The 17905-nt window shown below is 61.4% G+C and overlaps 2 protein-coding genes across 7 annotated transcripts in view; one reads left to right on the top strand and one right to left on the bottom strand.

Annotated features, from left to right (window-relative positions):
• Nucleotides 1-532: 532 nt before the first annotated feature.
• Nucleotides 533-15368, top strand: UNC13D (unc-13 homolog D). Of its 4 annotated transcripts, none has more exons than XM_065909422.1 (32): nucleotides 533-586; nucleotides 704-848; nucleotides 1597-1632; nucleotides 1866-1973; nucleotides 2061-2120; nucleotides 2209-2275; nucleotides 2493-2673; nucleotides 3198-3242; nucleotides 3367-3435; nucleotides 3613-3682; nucleotides 3841-3945; nucleotides 4030-4122; nucleotides 4198-4301; nucleotides 5663-5780; nucleotides 5890-6014; nucleotides 6155-6245; nucleotides 6328-6384; nucleotides 6471-6568; nucleotides 6661-6712; nucleotides 6795-6925; nucleotides 6995-7115; nucleotides 7481-7624; nucleotides 8454-8552; nucleotides 8655-8861; nucleotides 9048-9116; nucleotides 10631-10710; nucleotides 11990-12095; nucleotides 12179-12250; nucleotides 12680-12763; nucleotides 12849-12969; nucleotides 13767-13963; nucleotides 14725-15368. In XM_065909422.1, exons 2-32 carry the CDS (start codon nucleotides 732-734, stop codon nucleotides 14983-14985), a joined length of 3288 nt encoding a protein of 1095 aa, XP_065765494.1. In that variant the 5' UTR covers nucleotides 533-586; nucleotides 704-731; the 3' UTR covers nucleotides 14986-15368. The 4 variants fall into 4 exon arrangements, with proteins under 4 accessions (XP_065765494.1, XP_065765495.1, XP_065765493.1 ...); XM_065909423.1 differs by lacking the exon at nucleotides 533-586 and adding an exon at nucleotides 13166-13289 and having other exon boundaries at nucleotides 658-848; nucleotides 14725-14980; XM_065909421.1 differs by lacking the exon at nucleotides 533-586 and having other exon boundaries at nucleotides 658-848.
• Nucleotides 15369-16289: 921 nt separating this feature from the next.
• UNK (unk zinc finger) overlaps nucleotides 16290-17905 on the bottom strand; it is a 33242-nt gene continuing 31626 nt past the window's right edge. For all 3 annotated transcript variants that reach the window (XM_065910239.1, XM_065910238.1, XM_065910237.1), the window contains one exon: nucleotides 16290-17624. In XM_065910239.1, the coding sequence (XP_065766311.1) occupies nucleotides 17469-17624 (156 nt within the window). In that variant the 3' untranslated portion in view covers nucleotides 16290-17468. The remainder of the gene's footprint in view (nucleotides 17625-17905) is intronic.

Raw genomic sequence — 17905 nt, 5'->3', positions numbered from 1 at the left:
GGAGGCCCTGGATGTGGTGGGGCCCAGCCTAGCCTGAAGCATCCATGGTCCTGTGCCTTCTGGACCAAGTCACCTCCCCAGCCCCTTCCTTCTGGCCAGCCCTGCCCAGCAGCCCCGGGCTTGGCGAAACCCTCTGCAAGGGCATCTGAAGAGGGCGCCGTCCCCGCCGGGCACAGCCTGGTCCCGTCAGCCCAGTGGAATGTCACCTGTGGGGCAGAGCAGGTTGAGCAGTTGGCTGGTCCTGGAGAGACGCCTCTCTGGGGACCCCACCCTGTGCCCTGCCCACCCCCCGCCCCAACTCCAGGTCTGCGGCCCATTCCGGGAAGCTGCGGGTGAGGACCCGTCGGCCAGGTGGGCCTCCCTCAATCACCCGGGGGGGCTGCTGTCCCCCGGCCTTCATGCTTCTTGCTAGACGGTGCTGGACCCTTCCCAGGGCCCCTGTGTGGGAGGCTGCGGCGGGGCAGCCCCGCCCCCCGCCCCCCCAAGCCTGCCTCTGGCTCCAGTCCTCCCAGCTTCCTCCCAGCATCCCAGCCAGCCCCAGGGAGGAAGGTGCAGGGGCCAGGGAGCCAGGGGCCCTCACCCCAAGGTGGTGAAACCCTGACCTGACCCACCCCCAGGCCTGCCCTTCCTTCCCCCTCCCCTGGAACCAGGTGGCAGCCCCAGGCTCCTTGCATAACCCTGCGGCTTCACTATCTTCCCCCAGGCAGAGGGGAAGGGCAGGGCTGGACACCATGGCTACGCTCTTCTCCCGGCCCCAGCGGCGCCCTCCCCTCTTGCGCCAGGCCATCAAGATAAGGCGCCACAGGGTCAGAGATCTGCAGGATCCCCGGCCCCCACGGGCTCAGGAGGTAGGAGGGACCTCAGTGGGCAGCCGAGCAGGCCTGGGTGGGGCTCTGTCGGCTCTGGGTGCGGGGCCCCACCTCTTGCAGCTCTACTCCCCTCCCTGGCCCTACCTCGGCCCGGGTGGAGCCTTTGGCCGAACAGCGGAGTCGGCCAGTGGAGTTCTCTGGGCTCCCTAGAGCCTCAGGCCCAGGGTCTGAGCCTCTCTGAGACCCCTCCCTCTGGTGGGCCCCCGCGCCCGCCCACGGCCCCCACCCCTACCCCTGCTGGCCATCCTGAGCTCGTCCAGTTCCATGGGCTCCATTAGGCAAGGAGTGTCGCTGCTGTGGGCTGGGCTTCGGGGGACCCGCTGAGCAGTCCCCAGGCCCGCTGGGCATGACCCCCAGTCTCCCACCTCGCTGCTGGGCCTCACTTCCGCCGCTGGGGTGCAGCGGAGCCACCGATAAGCAGCCCTGTTTCCTCTGGGGAAGGAAGGAAGGTTGGGGCCACTGGCCGTGCTGAGCTCACGCTGCCGGGGGGGGCAGCTGAGAACCGATGGACCGGAGCCACGGCAGGCCAGGGGACAAGGAAGGTGGCCCGGGGGCTGGACCCCCAGGAGGCCTGCCGCGGGAACAGGTGCGCGGCACTGTGGGGCCGGACGCCGGATGCTGGGGCCCCCGAGCCCTCGGGCCGGGCCTGCCCTGGGGGGAGCCGTACGGGCATCCAAACCCCAGTCCAGGCCCCTGGGACACCTTGTCTTTTTACCTTGCTCCCCAGATCGAGCCTTCATCCCACCACTTGTCGCCTGAGGAGGTAAGAATCGGGGTGTTTTGGGGGTACAGAGGGGCGCTAGAAAGCGGGCCAGCATCCTCCCAAACAGCCCCCTACCCCCTGCCAAGGCTGGGTCTCAACCCTCTCCCCTCCCTGTGTGTGCGGACGCCTGGTCCCCGCATCGGGCATGTGCTGTGGGTGCCAGGGTGGCTGGTGGCGCTCAGACCTTGTGGTGGGTGGACGGGGGATCCCGCGGTGACCCTGCCGTGTCTCAGCGGGCCCTGCTCTACGAGGAAGCTCTCTACACCGTCCTGTACCGGCTGGGGCAGCCCGAGCCCAACCATGTGAGGGAGTCCTCCGAGCTGCTGCGGTACCTGCAGGAGGTGAGCCCAGCCCCCTCCCACCCGCCTCTCTGCAGCCTGGCCGCCCCCACCCCGTGCCCCCAGCTTCCCACACTCCTGCCCCACCAGGCCTTCTGCATGGAGCCCGAGGAGCATCAGCAGATACTAAAGTGTGTCCAGCAGCTCGAGGTAACCCGCCAGGGCCGCCCTGGGCCAGCAGGGGTGCTGGGAAGCCCAGCTCCCTCGGGGACTCAGCCCCCACCTCCTGTCGCTCCAGAAACCAGTCTTTTGTCTGAAGGCAACGGTGAAACAAGCCAAGGGTATCCTGGGCAAGGATGTCAGCGGTGAGTAGGCGATGGGGACCCGGAGCCTTCTTCCTGGCTCCTTCCTCTCCCCGTCACAGCCTGTCCCAGAGTTCCCATCCCCCAAATGTCCCCTGGGGCTCAGCTGGGGGCTGCTGGCCCCTGGCCCTTGGAGTCTGGGATGGAGAGAGGGTGATAAGGACTCTACCTGGGAGCCTAGCCAACACCCTGGCTACCTCCCTGACCCCCTCCTCCCCAGGGTTCAGTGACCCCTACTGCCTGCTGGGCATCGAGCAGGGGATGACGGTGTCCGGGGGTAGCCCGGGGCTCCGGCGCCGGCAGAAGGCTGTGGTGAAGCACACCATCCCCGAGGAGGAGACCCACCGCACCCAGGTCATCACCCAGACGCTCAACCCCGTCTGGGACGAGACCTTCATCCTGTACGTGGTCCTGCCTCGGCTCCTACCCCCTCTGGTCGTCAGGGGCTAGTCGGGTGGGGGGGGTGCCCCCCATCAGTGAGATCAGCAGGACTTCCTGGCTTGGGGGAGAGAGCGTGGCTTGGCGGAGGAGGAGGCTGCTCCCAAGGCAAGGAAGACAGACCGGAGGCCAGACAGGACAAGGCAGTGTCACAAATGCCACGTGCTGGGGAGGGGGGGTCAGGCAGGTCTGGGTTAATGGGGGTGAAGAAGGGGATGATGCATTTGAGAAGGAGAAGGAGTTGGCAGGCAAGGGCTAAGACTTGAGGATGAGTAACTTTGAGGACATGGGTAAACTCCGGGAGTTGGTGATGGACAGGGAGGCCTGGCGTGCTGCAGTCCATGGGGTCACAAAGAGTTGGACATGACTGAACAACTGAACTGAACTGAACTGACTTTGAGGATGGCAGGCTCAGGCCTGGGGTCCAGTGACCTGTCAGGGGGCCTAGCTGTCCAAGCCCCTCAACCATGCTCTTTTCTCACTACAGAGAGTTTGAGGACATAAGCAACGCCAGCTTTCATCTGGACATGTGGTAAGGGGTGAGCCCCGCCCGCTGGGGTGGGTAAGAGAAGGGGCGGGAGTGAGCCTGGCAGGAAGGAGCCGGGGGCTCCCAGGACATGCTGTTCACCTCCTGCTGAAGTCTCTGCCCACACCAGGGACATGGACACCGTGGAGTCCGTCAGACAGAAGCTTGGGGAGCTCACAGACCTGCATGGGCTGAGAAGGTGAGTGCCATGGGGTTCTCCCCAGGGAAGGAATCGGGGCTCCTTCTGCCTGCAGCCCCCCCACCACGTGCACCCTGGTGGCTGGACTGGAGGCTCTGGCTGGACCCAGGTGGCCAGAGGTAGGGAGCAGATCCCAGCCTGACCTGGCCAGGTGCTCTGCCCCTCTCCCTGGGACAGGATATTTAAGGAGGCCCGGAAGGACAAAGGCCAGGACGACTTTCTGGGAAACGTGGTTCTCAGACTACAGGTGAGTGGAGTGGGGGCGACGAGGGGTCCAAGGGAGGGGTTTCAGGTCTATACCGGGTGGAGCCTGGGGTCTGCCTCCCATCGCCTCCCTGGCCCCCAAGCGTTAGCGGCTCCTGCGGCTCAAGGACGTGAGCACCTCTTGCCTGCCCGGCCTGCCAGGATCTGCGCTGCCGTGAGGATCACTGGTACCCCCTGGAGCCCTGCACAGATACCTACCCGGACCGCGGTCAGTGTCACCTCCAGTTCCAGTTTATCCACAAGCGGGTAGGTGGCCCGGCTGGGTGGGGAGGAGGGGCTGCCCCAGGCGTGAGGTCCTCTGCTCACAGCCTTGCTGGGGCCCCCCCGCAGAGAGCCACCAAGGCCAGCCGCTCCCAGCCCAGCTACACGGTACACCTCCACCTCCTGCAGCAGCTGGTGTCCCACGAGGTCACCCAGCACCAGGTACTGCCCTGCTAGGGCCGGGCGGGGCCAGGGCCTGCCTGCCAGGTCCTGACACTCCTCCGCCTGCCTCCTCAGGCCGGGAGCACCTCCTGGGATGGGTTGTTGAGCTCCCAGGCGGCCACCATCCTCTTCCTCCACGCCACGCAGAAGGACCTGTCGGACTTCCACCGGTCCCTGGCGTGAGTGCCCAGCCCAGCCAGAGCGCCCGAAGGCCATCTGCACCGCACCACCCTCTCCCTCCCTACTTGCCCTCCTTCAGGCTGGCAGCCCCAAGTCTAACCCTCCAGAGATTTCTGTTTGGGGACCAAACTGTGTATTTTAAGTTTTGAGTTTTAAGTTGAGTTGGCCACTGACTCAACTTTTTGTTTTTTTGCCAAGCTGGGTCCTCGTTGTTGTGTGTGGGCTTTTCTCTAGTTGCGGCGAGCAGGGCCTACTGTTTAGTTGTGGTGTGCGAGCTTCTCATTGCAGTGGCTTCTCTTTGTTGCGGAGCGGGGCTCCCGGGCGTGCGGGCTTCAGTAATTGTGGCACATGGGCTTAGCTGTATGGGGCACCTTCCCGGATCAGGGATCAAACCTGTGTCCCCTGCATGAGCAGGTAGGGTCTTAACCACCAGGGAAGTCCAGTCACCAACTTTTAAAATCTGGAGATTTCCCATGCAGATCCACATCTCCAGCTTCCCATGAAAGATTCACGCTGAAGCGGCAGGGCTGTCCACCTTGCTGGGCGGCAGGGGGTCAGGGCAGGGAAGCCTGGCTTCCCCCATCCATCATGGCTGCCTTCTGGACGCTTCACTCTCTGACATCACCTGAGTCCTTTTGGGCAGCTTGGTCTGCCGCCCCAGCCCCAGGGCCCCAGCAGGAGTGCGGGCGGCCGCTGCATCCCTGAATGGTGGAGGCCTGTCCTGCGCTGCTGTCCCGCCCCAGCCTCCTTCACCCTCCTGCTGTCTCCGCTCGCCCCCTCTGTGAAGTCTCCCCTCAGCTCTCTAAAGGGATGCTCTGGCTGACTTGGACATGGACTTGAAGGCTTAAGTCTCCAAATCTGATTTTTCGAAAGAAGCAAGAAGTCCTGAATTTTAAAATCACAAAGATTCTAATTTAAGAGACAGGGCAATTCATTTACATGTTTTAAAAAGCCCTTATGAGAACAAAGGGCTTCCCTGGTGGCACAAACAGTAAAGAATCCGCCTGCAATTCCGGAGACCGGGGTTCAATCCCTGGGTTGGGAAGATCCCCTGGCAAAGGGAACGTCTATCCACTCCAGTATTCTGGCCTGGAGAATTCCATGGACTGTATAGTCTGTGGGGTCGCAAAGAGTCGGACATGACTGAGCGACTTTCACTATGGGAACAAAAGCAATCCCATGGGTTATTTTCAGTCACTGGTTTTCAGCCCCTAAAGGTTGATGAGAAACCCCGGGAGGTTTTGGGGCAGAGTGGGGCTGGGGAGGTTTGGGCACTGTCCACCCCGACCGCCTCCCCAGGCCAGGCGAGCTGTGGGGAAGGAGGTCCCCCAGCTGGCTGAGGGCTTCCTGTCCGCCACAGGCAGTGGCTGGCCTACAGCCGTCTCTACCAGACCCTGGAGTTCCCTAGCAGCTGCCTCCTCTTCCCCATCACCAGCATCGAATACCAGTGGATCCAGGGCCGACTCAAGGCCGAGCAGGTGGGCTGGGGGGAGCTGGGGGTGGGGGTTGTTGGGCAGGCAGGGCTCAGGGAATGGCTTCGGCCCCCTAAAGCAGCCCCCACCTCACGGAACCTTCCGGGCCTTGCAGCTGGAGGAGCTGGCCACCTCGTTCAGCTCCCTGCTGGCCTATGGCCTCTCCCTCATCCGGAGGTTCCGGTCTGTCTTTCCTCTCTCGGTGCCTGACTCCCCAGCCCGGCTGCAGTCCCTCCTCAGGTCAGTGGTGACCCCCGCCCCCATCTGGGGGCGCCTCTGGGCTGGGGGTGGGGGTGGAGGGGAGGGGTGGGCAGCCTGCCGGAGGAACGAGGGGGGCCGTGGGGCAGCGGCATCTTGGACACGGCTCCCCATCCCCCCAGGGTCTTGGTACAGATGTGCAAGATGAAGGCCTTTGGGGAACTGTGCCCAGACAGCGCCCCCCTGCCCAGCCTGGTGACCGAGGCGCTGCGGGTACGGTGACCGCCCTGGGGGTGGGGAGGGTGCATGCCTGGAGCCTGGCACCCCTCTCTGCTCACGGCCTCTCTGCCCCCAGACTGGCACCGTGGGATGGTTCCACCTGAAGCAGCAGCATCATCAGCCCATGGTGCAGGTGAGGGGCTCGTGCCAGGTGGGTAGGTGGTGGGACCGGATGTCCACCGCTCGAAGCCCTGCCTGGCTCATTTCTGTCCCTGCCAGGGGCTGCTGGAGATGGGCAAGGCCTTACTGAGCCTGGTACAGGACATCATTGGCGACCTGCACCAGTGTCAGCGCACATGGAACAAGATCTTCCATAAGTGAGCGGGCGGCGGGGCGGGGGTGGGGCAGCGGGGCTCGCGGAGGGACCCGACTATGTGCCGCCAGGTCACACGTGCTGCTTTTCCTCCAGTGTGCTCAAGATCGACCTCTTCTCCATGGCTTTCCTGGAGTTGCAGTGGCTGGTGAGGCTCCCCGCGTCCCGTGGCCGCGCCCCCCCCTCGTGCCTGCCTCTGGAGCTCCGCCCACCACGCCTTCCCTCCTCAGGTGGCCAAGCGGGTGCAGGACCACATCGCGTTGGTGGGCAGCTCGGTGACCCCAGAGGTAGGCGAGAGCCTGTTCCAGCTCTACATCAGCCTCAAGGAGCTCTACCAGCTGTGCCCGCTCCCCTCGGAGAGGTGGGTAGTCGACTGGCTGCGGGGCGAGGAGGGCTCTCAGCCCCCCAGGCTGACCCCTGCTCTTCCCAGGGATGGCGTCCTGGCCCTGGAAGGCTTCCACCGCTGGTTCCAGCCAGCCATCCCGTCCTGGCTGCAGAAAACCTACAGCGAGGCCCTGGCGCGCGTGCAGCGTGCAGTCCAGATGGACCAGGTAGGGGTCGGGCCTGCTAGGGACGGAGTCCCAGATTTGTGGGTGTGGCTTTCGGCTCTGCCGGGACCTTGCAGCAGGTGCGGAAGCGGGTAACCAGCTTTGAGCGGTGCTTTTGAGGCCAGTTGCAGGTGTGAAACGCTGTCTCCTGTAACACTCCGGGATAAACCGTGGCTTCCCATAAGGGCCCATCCTGGCAGCTTGCGGGCTGTGAGTGGAGCCCTGCTTGTGCGCCTTGCAGCCCCCTGTGAGGCTCTGAGCTTGCTGGCTGTATGAACTCTGGATGCTTGCAGATGGAAGTGGGGCGGAAGGGGCATGGATTTGGCAAGCCTAGAACTCTCCTTTCTACACATTCCCCCACCTCCTAGCTGGTGCCCCTGGGAGAGCTAATCAAGCACAGCACGTCGGCTGTGGATCTGTCCACCTGCTTCGCCCAGATCAGCCACACTGCCCAGCAGCTGGACTGGCCTGACCCGGAGGAGGCCTTCATGATCACTGTCAAGTTCGTGGAGGTGCAGCCTCATTTCCACTCCACCATTTCTCCCAAATTCTCACCCAGGTTCTCCTCTGGTTCCCTGACCAGGGATCGGACCTGAGCCCCTGCATTGGGAGGACAGAGTCTTAGCCACTGGCTTCTTTGTTTTAGTTGCTAAGTCATGTCCAGGTCTTTTGACCCCATGGACTGCAGCCCACCAGGCCCCTCTGTCCCTGGGATTTCCCAGGCAAGACTACTGGAGTGGGATTAAAGTACTAGGAGGGAAAAAAAATAATACTAGAGTGGATTGCCATTTTCTTCTCCAGGGGAAGGGCTTGCCTGATAGCTCAGTTGGTAAAGAATCTGCCTGCAATGAAGGAGACCCTGGTTTGATCCCTGGGTCAGGAAGATCTGCTGGAGAAGGGATAGGCTACCTACTCTAGTATTCTTGAGCTTCTCTGGTGGCTCAGCTGGTAAAGAATCTGCAATGCAGGGGACCTGGGTTGGATCCCGGGGTTGGGAAGATTCCCTGGAGAGGGGAAAGGCTACCCACTCCAGTATTCTGGCCTGGAGAATTCCATGGACTGTATAGTCTGCGGGGTAGCAATGAGTTGGACACGGCTGAGCGACTTTCACTTCTCTTTTCTCCAAGGGAATCGTCCTAATCCAGGGATCAAACCTGTGTCTCCTGCACTGGCAGGCGGCTGCTTTACCACTGAGCTACCTGGGAAGTCCCAGTTCTCACCCTAGCCGTATCCACAACACTCCACCCTAAATTCCCCAGGACACTGAAGTTCCTGTGCCTCCCCTACCTGCCTCTCCTGGCACCCTCCCCCACCAAACTGATCATCCCCTCCTTGCCCCAGGACACCTGTCGGCTGGCCCTGGTGTACTGCAGCCTTATAAAGGCCCGTGCCCGGGAGCTCTCTGCAGGCCAGAAGGACCAAGGCCAGGCAGCAAACATGGTAAGGGCCGGAGCAGGGGGCTGGACTGGGCTGGGGGTAGAGCTGGCCAGTGCTGACACTATTCAGGAAAGCCTGCCTCCTTGTGCCCCTGCCTGCCTGCAGCTGTGCGTGGTGGTGAATGACATGGAGCAGCTGCGGCTGGTGATCGGCAAGCTGCCCGCCCAGCTGGCATGGGAGGCGCTGGAGCAGCGGGTGGGGGCTGTGCTGGAGCAGGAGCAGCTGCAGAACACACTGCATGCCCAGCTGCAGGGCGCCCTGGCGGGGCTGGGCCATGAGATCCGCACCGGCGTCCGCACCTTGGCCGAGCAGGTGATTTGCTTGACCCACAGTGACCCCCTGCCCCACCCAACCTCAGCCTGAAGTCCTCTCCCAGCAGGACTGGGGTCAGTGCCCCGCCCCCTCCCCTTCCTGAACCTAAACTCAGGCCCCAAGCAACCTCTCCCGACCCCCCCGACTCACACCTTTGGCCTCCCTCTTTCCATTTTGTGTCTCTAGCTGGAGGCGGGCATTGCCAAGCACATCCAGAAACTCGTGGGCATCAGGGAGTCCGTCCTGCCTGAAGACGTGAGTGGCCCGCCCTGCTCACTGACTTTGCCAGCAGCATGGGTCAGGGATTGCCAAGGGGCTTAGGGTGGGCAGGGGGCTGAAGGCCATGAGGTTTCAGAGTTAAGCTCCCCAGACGTGGGCAAGGAATGTTCCCTCCTGGCTTCAGTTTCCTCCTTGGATGCTAAGAGGGTGGGGCTGGGTCATCCCACATGCTCTCCTAGCACTGACAGTGTGGGGGTGCAGTGGGGGAGTGCTTAGACTTTGCAGCCAGATAGCCCTGCATCCTTCTCAACTGCCTAGTCACATGACTGTCCTGGTTACTCAGGCCAGCTGACCTCAGGTTCCACATCTGCAATCAGGGATAGTAATGTACACCTTTGACTGTTTGGGAGAATAGTGAAAGTCGCTGAGTCCTGTCTGACTCTTTGGCCGATTCTCCAGGCCAGAATACTGGAGTGAGTATCATTTCCCTTCTCTAGGGGATCTTCCCGACCCAGGAATAGAACAAGGGTCTCCCGAATTGCAGGCAGATTCTTTACCAACTGAGCTATCAGGGTTTGGGAGAATGTTAATCATTAATTCATCAATTATTTAAGCACCCACTTTGTCCCAGGTATTGATTGAGACACTGGGGATATACAGCGATGGACACCATGATAAGAATCCCTGCCTTCCTAGAGTTTTCATTCTAGTAGGGGAGGTTAAAAGAGCTAAATATTAACTGTCACTGTAGCTATTATTGGAACTATACATATGTGTGTGTGTATAAACACATATATGTCTACATGTGCGTGCGTGCTAAGTCACTTCAGTCATGTCCGACTTTGCATGACCCCATGGACTGTAGCCCACCAGGCTCCTCTGTCCATGGGATTCTCCAGGCAAGAATACTGGAGTCGGTTGCCATGCCCACGTCCAGGGCATCTTCCTGACCCAGGGATCGAACCCGCGTCTGTTACGCCTAACCCGCATTGGCAGGAGGGTTCTTTACCACTGGTGCCACTGAGAAGCTCACATGTATCAGATAATGATAAACTCTCTAGAGAAAAAAACACACACAGGAGTGGGAAGGGTCAAAGGATTGTTTTTTCTTTTTTTGACTGCATGATGTGGCTTGTGGGCTCTTAGTTCCCTGCCCAGTATGGAAACTGCACCCTCTGCAGTGGAAGTGCGGAGTCTTAACCACTGGACCACCAGGGAAGTCCCTGAAGACTGTAGTTTTAGATAGTGGCCAGAGAAGGCCTTACTCAGAGGGTAACAGCTGAGTCAAGATCTCAAGGAAGCAAGAGAGGGAGCCATGAGGATTTCTGTGGGAGGGAACAGCACGGGCAAAGGCGGGACCAGGCCTGGCAGGTTCAGGGGCTGTAGAGGAGGCCAGTTGGCTGGGGCCCACTGGGGCCGGGGTCGACTCTGCAGACATTGCAGAGACGGGCAGGAAAGCTCCTGGCCCTGTTTCCTTTCCGGGTCAGGGTGAGGGGATGGGGGTGGGACCCAAATGGGCCAGAGCCAGATCTGCTGCTACCCCTCCCCAGGCCATTCTGCCCCTGATGAAGTTCCTGGAGGTGAAGCTCTGCTACATGAACACCAACTTGGTGCAGGAGAACTTCAGCAGGTCTGTAGTAGCCGCCTGCCCTGTGGTGTCTCGCCGCCTGCTTCTATCCTCCCTCCTGCCCCTCCTGCCCAGCCTCAGCATCCATCCTCAGGCGGAGGATGCAACCGGGTTCTTAAAATGCTCGCTGCCCAGGTCAGGGTGCTCAGGACTGCACAAGCCCGTCCACTTCACCTCGGGCTGAGCTGAAACCTGCTGGTTGCCCTCCCTTGGCCCTGGGCTGCATCTTCCGGGGGCCGCAAGCTCTGCCCTCCCCAATATTCCCTCCCTGGATGTTCCTCTCCCATGTTCCAGGAGAGCTTCCCATTAGGGTCTCTTGAAGCAGGGCCCCGAACACCAGGCAGCAGAGGGTAGAGGTCAAGGGCGTGGGCTCTGGATGACCCAGATTCAGACTCCAGCTTCACTGCTGCTTGGTGGATGGCCTTGAGCAGATTACTCAAGTTTTCTGTGCAGTTGATCATAGTTCTGGCCTCTGTTGAGGACTAAATGAGTCACGTGAGGTGCTGAGAGCAGAGTTTGCAACAAAGGAAGTGGTCGGTGACTGAGCCGCCGTGAGGACGGTGACGATGATGCCAACTGGTTCCCCACACAGGGCTGCTGGCCCCCGGAGACCTGCTCCTCTCCCGTCGGGGCAGCACATCTGCGGGCTCTTTAGTTGCTGTGTGTGGGATCTTAGTTCTCTGGGATTAAACCCAGACCCCCTGCATTGGGAGCACGGAGTCGGAGTCTTAATCACTGGATCACCAGGGAAGCCCCTAGACCTCCCCTATCCTTAAGCACACATTTTTGTGTATGTGTTTCTCTGCCTGACTCTACTTTGACAAGTGAAATTTCAGTTATTTCAGGTCATTATTAGGATGGACTGTGGCTTGGTTTGCTATTTTTTTTCTCCCTGCAAGTAGTACCTGCTGATCCATGAGATCCTATTCATCCTGGCCACTTGCATCTTCACTCAAGATTCCGTCACTGGGGGACCACCCCCTCCCCCCCTTGTTTATTGGGGTTTGATAATCTTATGAGGATTCTTCACGAGCTTGTGAATAGGACTGGGCCTGATTGCCCCTTGCCCCCCGCCTTCCCTCAGGAGACCAGCCCCCCTCCCTACCCTGCCTGCACCCCAGGTCCAGTCCCACCAGTGAAGTCCCACCAAGTGGATGGTGGGGGCGGGGCGGACCTGGGGGCAGGCCTGGGGGCCCTGAGGCCTCCCCTTTCTCAAGAGCATCTCGGCTTTCTTCTCTGTCCTCCCGTCCTGTGTGCTGCATCCCTCTGCACGTCTCCCCAGCCTCCTGAGTCTGCTCTGGACACACACGCTCACGGTGCTGGCAGAGGTGGCTGCCTCCCAGCGGAGCTGCCTCCTGGCCTCCAGCAGGCTGAAGTTTGCGCTACAGGTAATAACACCTGTGACAACAATGATGACCCTGCTGGGACGAGGGCCTGGGGGGCTCATCTCTCACCTCTCGCCCCCACCCAGAACCTGGAGATCTGCTTTTACGCAGAGGGCTGTGGCCTGCCGCCCGAGGCCCTGCACACCGCCGCCTTTCAGGTAGGGACCTTTGGGTGAGCTGGCGGCCCTGGGGCGCCTGCCTTCCTGTGCTCGCCCGTGTCCAGGGCCTGCTGCATAATTTACGGGGCTCAGTGCAAAAGGAAGATATGGGCCCTTTCTTTCTTTTTTTTTTTTGGGGGGGGCCCTTTCTTTAAAAAATAAAAAGAAAAATTTAAGACAGCAATAGCAGAACATTTAACCGAATGTGAGGTTCTTCTAAAGCCCGTTGGGGCAGGGCAACTGAGACACACCTGCGGAGCCCGCCGCGTCGGTGCCTCTGGCTGTCGCCGGGGCAACCCTGGCTTGTGGTCCCAGGGCGCCCGGTGCTTTCCACATCACTTTGTGGGCTTCCCCATCGGCTGTGGCCTTCTGAAGGGCAGCCCTGGGCTGCGGTTGGGGGTGACCCTTCAGGGTGTGTCCCCTCCTCAGGCTCTGCAGAGGGACCTGGAGCTGCAGGCGGCCTCCAGTCGGGAGCTCGTCAACAGGTACTTCTGCTGCCGCCTCCAGCAGCAGGTGAGGCCCCGCGCTCACCGCGCACCTGGAGCCCCGCCCCGCCCGCTCGGCCCCCGCTGACCTCGCCCCTGCGCCCCGCCCCCAGGCAGCAACCACCTCCGAAGAGCTCGGGGCCGTCACCGTCAAAGCCTCCTACAGCCCCTCCGAGCAGAAGCTGCGTGTGGAGCTGCTCAGCGCCTCCAACCTGCTACCCCTGGACTCCAATGGTGAGTGGAGGCTGCCCCGGCCGCTCTCCGCGTCTGCGCTAGGGTCCCCCCGAGTTCCTGGGCACTCGGTGTGTTTCCCCGGGACCACCACGAGGAGGCAGTGCTAGCGGGCAGGGCACTGCTGCTGGGGTGCGGACTGCACTCAGGGCTTGGGGTATCATCCTTGGCCAACGTCCCTTCCCGGGCCACTTGCCAGGCTCCAGCGACCCCTTTGTCCAGCTGACCTTGGAACCCAGGCATGAGTTCCCTGAGCTGGCCCCCCGGGAGACCCAAAAGCACAAGAAGGACCTTCATCCACTGTTTGATGAGACCTTTGAATTGTGAGTGGTCCCTACACTGGCTGTGTTCCCCAACCCCGGACCGCCTCAGGCCTGCTCATCCCAGTTGGGGCCCAGGGGATCCCCTCAGATGACCGGTGTGAGTCCCAGGGAGGAGGCAGTGGAGACAAGCGTTTGGTGGCACATGCCTCAAGCCTGCACCCTGCGGGTGGAGTTGGGGGGCATTGTTGGGGAGACTCCTCCCACATGTAGGACTGAGAGGCTTGCTTTCAGGGAAGGGTCCTGTCTCCGGGGTCCTCTTTTCCCCAAGACAGGGGGGACCTGGGTACACAGGGGCCCCTGGTTGAAAGCATCAGCCCACAGTCAGAGCAGGCATGACAGCGTGTGCCCCAAGATATGCCAGGCTGAGAGCTGACGCGATCCTAATCCCCACCTGTCTGGGCGAGCCCACCTGCAGGGGTGGGTGGCCGTGGCACTAGGTGGGGAGGGCAGCTGAGCTGACTCTGTCCCCCCGCCTAGCCTGGTGCCTGCTGAGCCGTGCCAGAAGGACGGGGCGTGCCTCCTGCTCACGGTGCTGGACCACGACACGCTGGGGACCGATGACCTGGAGGGGGAGGCCTTCCTGCCGCTGCGCTCCGTGCCCGGCCTGGCAGGGACAGAGGAGCCTGGAGAGGTGCCTCAGACCCGCCTGCCCCTCACCTACCCTGGACCTGACGGTAGGCCTGAGCCCTTGGGTGGGGCAGAGGCCGAGAGACTGCAAGTGCAGGGCCTGGCCCAGCATGGGGATGCGGGGGAGGGGCCGCCAGGCTCTGGAGCCCCAAGAGAGGCAGCCATGTGGGGGTCAGGAATCAGGAACACCTTCCTAGAGGCAGAAGCCTGTGGAGCCAGAGTGGTGCTTGTGTTGCTGAGATCTCAGGTCTGATCAAGGACCCGTGATGTCTAAGCTGGGTCGGGTGTGCGAGCCTCTCCCTGGTGGGATAAGGTCACTGTGTTTTGCTTGGGGAGAGGGGCCATCTCTCTGCCCGGGGGGCACATTCCTGCAGAGCAGCCTCTGAGCTCGATGAGAGGACTAAGTCTTGTGTTTGAGCACTTCTGACCGGCCAGTTTTAAGCCCTGGACCCATTAACCCTCACACCACTCCCTTACGACCACCCAGCGAGGCAGCTGTTGCTGTTCTCCTGATGAGCAAACAGAGGCCCGCGTTGGTTAACTGGCCCAAGGTTCTTATCTGAAAAGGTCATGGTTGCCACCCGAGGCACATCAGCCTCTTGCGCTGCAGCTGGGTTGAGCGTTCCGGCTGGCGCTGCTGCCCAGGGGGACGGCGAACGCCTCTCCCGTCTTGTCTGCCAAGCTGTCCTGTGAGCGTGGCTGGGTGGGCCCATCCCTAGGTTCGGGAGGACGGGGCGGGACCGCAGACCCGGCCACTTGCCAGGTACTGCGTCTGGCGAGTCTGACCCGCAAACGCCTCTCTTTGCAGGGGATCCGATCCTGCAGCTGCTGGAGAGCCGGAAGGGTGACCGCGAGGCCCAGGCGTTTGTGCGGCTGCGGCGGCAGCGGGCCAAGCAGGCCTCCCAGCAGCCGGGGCGGTAGTGGTGGAGGCTCGGTGCCTGGGGGGGCGGTCTGGGTTCTCCTGCCACAGTGCAGCCCTCCCGCCTGGCCTAACACCCTAGAAGGGCCCTTTGGGTCTGGGGAGCCCCAGCGTGTGGGGGCTCCTGCTGCCAGAGCCGAGGCCCAGTGATGGGAGCCCGGTTCACAGTATTTATACTCCCTCCCTCCGGTCCTGGCCTCGGCATTCCCTGCGAGCCCCGTCCTGGGGTGGGGTGACAGCGGTCTGCTTCCCTCACCCCTGCGCCCCTCTTGAGAAGTTCCTCTGGCAGAGCAGGTTCTCGGCCCCTGTCTCCTGTTCTAGCCGCTGGGGTGGGGGGCAGGCTCCTGGGGCCTGTTCTTCAGCACCCGTGGTGGGGAGAACCTCGGTCCCCTCCTGAGGGGCCTGCCGGCACCCAGGCTGAGGAGCCAGGGACCTTCTGGCTCCGAAGTGTGAGAACCGGCGGGCTGCTGAGGACCATTCCCCCTTGGGACAGTGCCTACCACCTAGAAACTCTTAGCAAAAATAAACTAACAATCCGCTGTCCTCTCACCACACATGAAGTGTTGGCCTACAGTGGGGCCTGGGTTACAGTCAGGTTGTGCAAACTCCCTCCTCAGCCCTCAGGAGACCTTGAGCTGCCCCGATCCTGGACACCGGCCCACCCCTCACTCCCCCATTACAGAGCAGCGAGGTGGGTGTGGAGGTAACTGACGCCACGGCAGGGGCTGGGGCAACTGGGATCACTGGCATTTTGGCTGAAGGCTTCGAAGAAACCAGACATAGCAGGCTCTGTGGCCTGTGCCAGCACAGGGCCTGGCGCTCTCCTGAGAGCACCTGGAGTCGGGGGCCTCTCCCAGGGTAGGCTGAGCCCGAGGCGCCGCTCTGAACAGCAAGGCTTAGAGGAAGGGCGCCCCAGACCTGCCTAGGGGACTGGCCCACACTGGGAGTCAGAGCCTGGGGCTCACTTGTCATTCACTTGCCCGTTGTTGAGTCACTTAAACCTCTCTGAGTCTGCAGAGGGGTATCAGAGAAGGTCATCTCCAAGGCTCTGGGCAGCCCTGTTCCCCTGAGGCAGGGGGAGGGAGGTGGCCCGAAGGCTCGGTCAAGGGACAGGCCCACCCTTCTTTTGATGCTTTTATGAGCAGGCACTGTCTGTTCCTGAGAAACTACTAGGGGCCTTGTCTTCTGAAGACAGTTAACTACACCAGTTGCCACTGACGACAGAGCTCTGAAGAGTCCTCTGGCCCGGGCGGTTTCCGGGTCCAGGATTAAAGGCTCCAGCAGGCCTGTGTCAGAGAACACGCCGCCCAGGAGCCTTGAGCAGCCCTTGGGCCTGGGTGGGACGGCCAGGCTGGGCGCCGGTCCACTGCACAGTCGAGAGGCCCCGCTCTCCCGCACCCCCATGTAAATAAGCTGCCATCACAAGTTCATATTTTACTTTCCAATACCTTTGGAGCTTTGATTTTTGCATTTTTTGTAAAAAAGTTTTCACTTGATTCATTGAAAGCCCTTTCGTGCTAAGCCCAAGGTGGGGGCCTGGGCTGGGCCTGACCCTCTGCGGCCCTCTCGCTCCCACCCCAGACCCCCCCGATGTGGGGGGCGGGGTGGCCTCCCTCTGCCCTCCCACCCCTGCCGCATCTCTCTGTACAGAACAATTTTTAAAATGGAAGCTAAATCACAATATACATTGGACAGGCACGCACACACATGCACACGGGCGCCTGCCCCCCAACGGGGCAGGACGTCAGCTGCACTCAGAGAGCACCACGGAATGCATACAGGGCCCTGCCTTGGTCCTCACGGTCCGCAGCTCCTCCCCACCCACTGCCCTGCTAGCTGCCAGGGGAGGGCTGTGCAGGGGTGGGGTGAGAGGGCAGTGTCAGCCTCCAGGTGCCCCAGGGCTGGGGGGAGGGCTGGGGAAGACCCCGGCCTCAGGTACCTGAGGGGTAAGAACGCCTGGGCTTTGCCCCTCGAGAAGCGTCAAGGGCCCAGGGTCGGGAGTGGGGCTGGCCCCACAGCTTTGGCCTGCCAGCCCGGACTAAATACACATTTGGTAAACCTAGGAGCTCGGCGGGCGTGGACCCCCTCTCAGCCTCACAGCTGGGAACCAGGGTTGCCCCTGGATCCTCCTCACTCTGGCGCTCGCCCTGGCCTGGGAAGGCGGGGTGAACAGGGCCTGCCCTGAAGGCTTGTCCCCTCCCCTCGGCCCCCTCAAGCTTCCCACCCTGACCTGCTTAGGCCCCAGGAAAAAGTTAAAAATAGTTAGTTCCTACATAAAAAAGAGACAGAAACAAATTCCCTGCCAGAAGGCTGGTGGGAGAAGAGGGGACTTTGTCTCTGCAGCAGGAAAGGTAGGGAGTGGGCAGGGGGAGAACTGCAAAATAGTTTTTTCTTTTAAAAAGTGCTTGGTAAGTCTGTTTTAAAGTGTGTGTCTATATCTATGTACAGATATACACACAGACACTGTTCACACGCTGGCCGCCCACGCATACCTGCACACGTACAGAAATGTATACATATACATAATCATATACATATACATACATACATACATACATACATACATATATATATATACTTTAGAAAGTCCTAGGTGAGAAGCTCTGAGCCAGGCCGGGGCCAGGCCCGCAGGGTCACGACTGGAGGGGATGGGCCCGGCCCGGCTGGCAGACGGGGCACTCACTGCCCTCGGCACAGAGCTCACACAGCACGGCGTGCTGGCACGGCAGCACCGCGCGGTTCTGCTCTTGACACTTAAGGCATTTCACCGACTGCATGTGGAACACGGCCTACGGAGGAAGGGACACCGGTCACTGGCCTGGCCCACAGCGACCAGAAGCTCCCTCAACTCTCACTTCAGCCCCTTCGGGAGAGGAAACTGGGGCAAAGCTCTAGAGCCTGCTCACAGCCCCCCAGGAGGGCAGGGTCAGAGGCCAGGTCCATCGCCTTGAGGCATCCGATCTCTGCTTGCAGCTGCCAGTGGGCCCAGCGGGGCCCGGTGGGGTGGGGAAAGGTCAGGGCTGCTCTGCCGCTCCCACTGGGTCAGACTTTTCCTTGCATGGAGGCTTCC

The sequence above is a fragment of the Muntiacus reevesi genome, chromosome 18 (assembly GCF_963930625.1).
Source record: "Muntiacus reevesi chromosome 18, mMunRee1.1, whole genome shotgun sequence".
NCBI classification, from domain to species: domain Eukaryota; kingdom Metazoa; phylum Chordata; class Mammalia; order Artiodactyla; family Cervidae; genus Muntiacus; species Muntiacus reevesi.
Note: the sequence above shows the minus strand (reverse complement) of the source record. Positions and strands in the feature narration are given on the sequence as shown.

What these genes read in the sequence shown, in the direction of transcription:
- UNC13D (XM_065909422.1), top strand. Translation starts at nt 732, where the DNA reads ATGGCTACGCTCTTCTCCCGGCCCCAGCGGCGCCCTCCCCTCTTGCGC. An exon ending in TGCTGCGGTACCTGCAGGAG is followed by an intron (nt 1,974 to 2,060) that starts GTGAGCCCAGCC and finishes CTGCCCCACCAG; the next exon opens with GCCTTCTGCATGGAGCCCGA. An exon ending in TGGAACAAGATCTTCCATAA is followed by an intron (nt 6,569 to 6,660) that starts GTGAGCGGGCGG and finishes CTTTTCCTCCAG; the next exon opens with TGTGCTCAAGATCGACCTCT.